Source organism: Arachis ipaensis, chromosome B05 (assembly GCF_000816755.2).
Source record: "Arachis ipaensis cultivar K30076 chromosome B05, Araip1.1, whole genome shotgun sequence".
Taxonomy (NCBI): Eukaryota; Viridiplantae; Streptophyta; class Magnoliopsida; order Fabales; family Fabaceae; genus Arachis; species Arachis ipaensis.
In genome coordinates this window covers 17,585,410-17,588,400 of record NC_029789.2, presented here as the reverse complement: position 1 = coordinate 17,588,400, position 2,991 = coordinate 17,585,410, and the positions used below count along the sequence as shown (strand labels likewise).

The window sequence follows — 2,991 nt, the reverse complement described above, 5'->3', positions numbered from 1 at the left end:
TAGGTGTTAGACACAAGTGTGGGATAGAGAGAAATCGGACCGTCCGAATTCTTTGTAAAAAAATTCGTTAATCACAAATCGGACCGTTCGATTAGTTTTTGTTTTTTTTTTATTTATTTAACATGAAATCGGACCCTCCGTTTACAGTTTTTTTCTTTTTTTAAAAAAAAAAACTGAAAACGGACCCTCAGTTTTCCATTTGTGTTTTTTTTAATTTTTCTTTTAAAACAAAACGGACCCTCCGTTTTTAGTTTTTTTTGTTTTTTTTTTTTTAAATTAAAACGGACCGTCCGAGTTTTATAAAAAAATTATTTTTTTTGTAGATCTCCTCTAATCGGACCGTCCGAGTTCTTTACTCTAAATCGCTCGGTCCGATTTCAGCCTCCTGACACCACATGCAAGAAAAGCACCCTATTCTCCATAATGCTGTTACATCCCAACCCTTCCCCCATATTAAAAATAAAAAGCGTATTTTTGCATTGTATGATCTGAATCATTCATATTTATTTTGTAACTAAATTTTATGTTAGCAAATAGTAGTAACTAATAAAGGTAATTATAAATCAAAAGGAAAAAGGAAGAAAGAAATAAGTATAATAATAAATATATAATAATTAATTTAGTAATTAACTTTTAAAATACAGCCAGCATTTTTGGTAAAATAATCAAATTATGAAAATAATCAATAAATAATAGTAGGTAACGGCGGTTGTAATGAAGTAAATGGAAACGTTAAGTCGTTGACAGGGACCGTTATTGTACGTGTTACGTACGAAGCAGTAGACACTATCTAAATTTCTTACATTCCTTCCCACTATTATCAATTCATATTCATATATTCTGTTATTATCTTTTCTAAATCAATTATATTATGATTATTAGGCATATTCGTTCTTAATAAACATTTAAAAAAATGTCTCTANGTGTGACTAGGCCTGATAAGATATGGTGTAGGTAGGACAGCATATAAAATAATATTTTTTTATTAGAAATAAAATTTTGGCAATTTAATATTTGGCAAGATAATTATCCACTAACCTCTATCGTGGTATTTATACACAACAACTCTGAAGTCACAGCTACTCATTCGTCGTCTCTAACCACTTTCATTCTCTGCTGAATCGATCACACTTCGTTCGTGGTAGTTGGTATCATTGTATGGCCGCCAATTCGAGCAGTCGAGGGATCACTGCCTTGGGGAAGCGACTCTGCACAAACCGGATCTGGAACTCCAACTCCTCTTCCCTTTCCCCTGCCCTCGCTTCTAGGTATCTTCTTCTTCTTCCAACTGTTCATCATTTCTATGTCTTGATCCCTTTCTTTTCTTCTTCGTTCATGGAATCTGTTGCTGCTGCTTGTGGTTGCTTTGATTATTGCTTGTTATTGTGGATGGATGATCATTTTTTGGTTAATTCAGTTTAACTAATTAGTAATTACTTGTCTGATTAGGAATAAAGAATAATGATGATATATCATAATAATTAGTCCTGTCTGAAGTATGATCGATTTTGTTTTGTGAATTTGTAATTATTAGTCAATGCTTCTTCAGAAGTGGCATCTTCTCTTGTTGCAGCTACAGAGTCTTCGTTGCCGGAGATCACCATGTCTTTATTTTATTTTATTCATTTATTTATTTTTGATAAGGCAAAACGTCTTTTCCTAACATTGGGAACCCTTTTAATTATTATCTTTATTATTTTATCGCTTTAATCAAGTAATTAACCATCTCCATTTTTTCCTGGAAATTTGGCTGTCGCCATAATTGGGAAATTTAATTCCCACCTAGATTTGGATACAGTTCCTTTCTTATCCTCGTCACTAAATTTGGCATTTCTTTCTCGCTTTCACGCATGCCCAGTCCCATCTTTTTCCATGTCTCTTTACCATACCTTATCTTATTCTTCTTTTAAACAATAACATCATAAATTGTTGTAGCCATTGTTAAACAATAATAGTTTTTTTTAAAAAAAAAAAATCATATCCTCCCTTCATCATGGACTCTCCTCTCTATTGAACTCATGAAGCTTCTTCAGTGTCACCTCTTTATTAGGTGATTGTCCTTTTTTTTTCCCATTGTCCTTTTATTTTGTTTTTGGTTTCACAATGTTACAGCCTTAGAGGTAAAGGAAAAAAAAAAGCAAAAAAAGGGGAAAAATAAAAAGAAAAGAAAAGCATCTTCTCCTAGATAGTGGCTTTTTAGATTGCTGATAATGTACGGAAAATGTTTGTTGTGGCACGGGAAAATACTATTTAATCCTTGGTAGGAGAAGAAAAGGGAATTGAATGGAGGTGGTCGTTTTCCTCCATAACCCCTCGTGGGTCCTTTCCATCTGTCCCCTAACTTGTACCCTCTCGAATATCAATCGCTCTCTTATATTCGCTCAAGATTATGCTTTTTTATTATTTTTTTCCCCTTTTTGTGTGGTAAATTGGTAACCTTCCATTATAAGGGTCCAACATAAACAGACCCATAATAATTAAACTGATATATTTAGATAATTATTTGAATTTTAACTAGTAGTTGGTTTAATGGACCCAAGTTGTGCCAGGTTGTTTTTTGATCTATAAAGAGACACGGTGGTGGTGATGATATCTGATTAGAATCTTTGTGTCATTCATCACTTTCTTTGCACTATACGTGTTAATATTAGAATCCTCCTTACTGCCGATATTGAAAATCTAGGTCCATTCATCTATATAGACCGTAGACTATGCTCTTGTCCATCTTGATATTTTCTGTATTCCTTGCTACTTTGGACGGTCCTATATATTATTTGACGTTATCTTTTTCTTTGCGAGTTCAAAGTTTGAAAATGAGTTGTTTCGTGTTGATACATCAATTTCTTGTCAGTATATAAATTTAAAACTGGTTTGGGTATTATTAAGTTGTTATGAATTTTTTTTTTATTTTTTAGTATATTTGATAAAATTTTAATAATAAAAATATTAAAAATATATATATATTTTTATAAATTATAATATATTTTTTTA

At 31.9% G+C, this 2,991-nt stretch overlaps 1 protein-coding gene across 1 annotated transcript in view; it reads left to right on the top strand.

Annotated features, from left to right (window-relative positions):
* LOC107643167 overlaps window positions 1,024-2,991 on the top strand; it is a 3,730-nt gene continuing 1,762 nt past the window's right edge. The window contains exon 1 of the mRNA XM_016346746.2: window positions 1,024-1,268. Within this exon, the coding sequence (XP_016202232.1) occupies window positions 1,159-1,268 (110 nt within the window). The 5' untranslated portion in view covers window positions 1,024-1,158. The remainder of the gene's footprint in view (window positions 1,269-2,991) is intronic.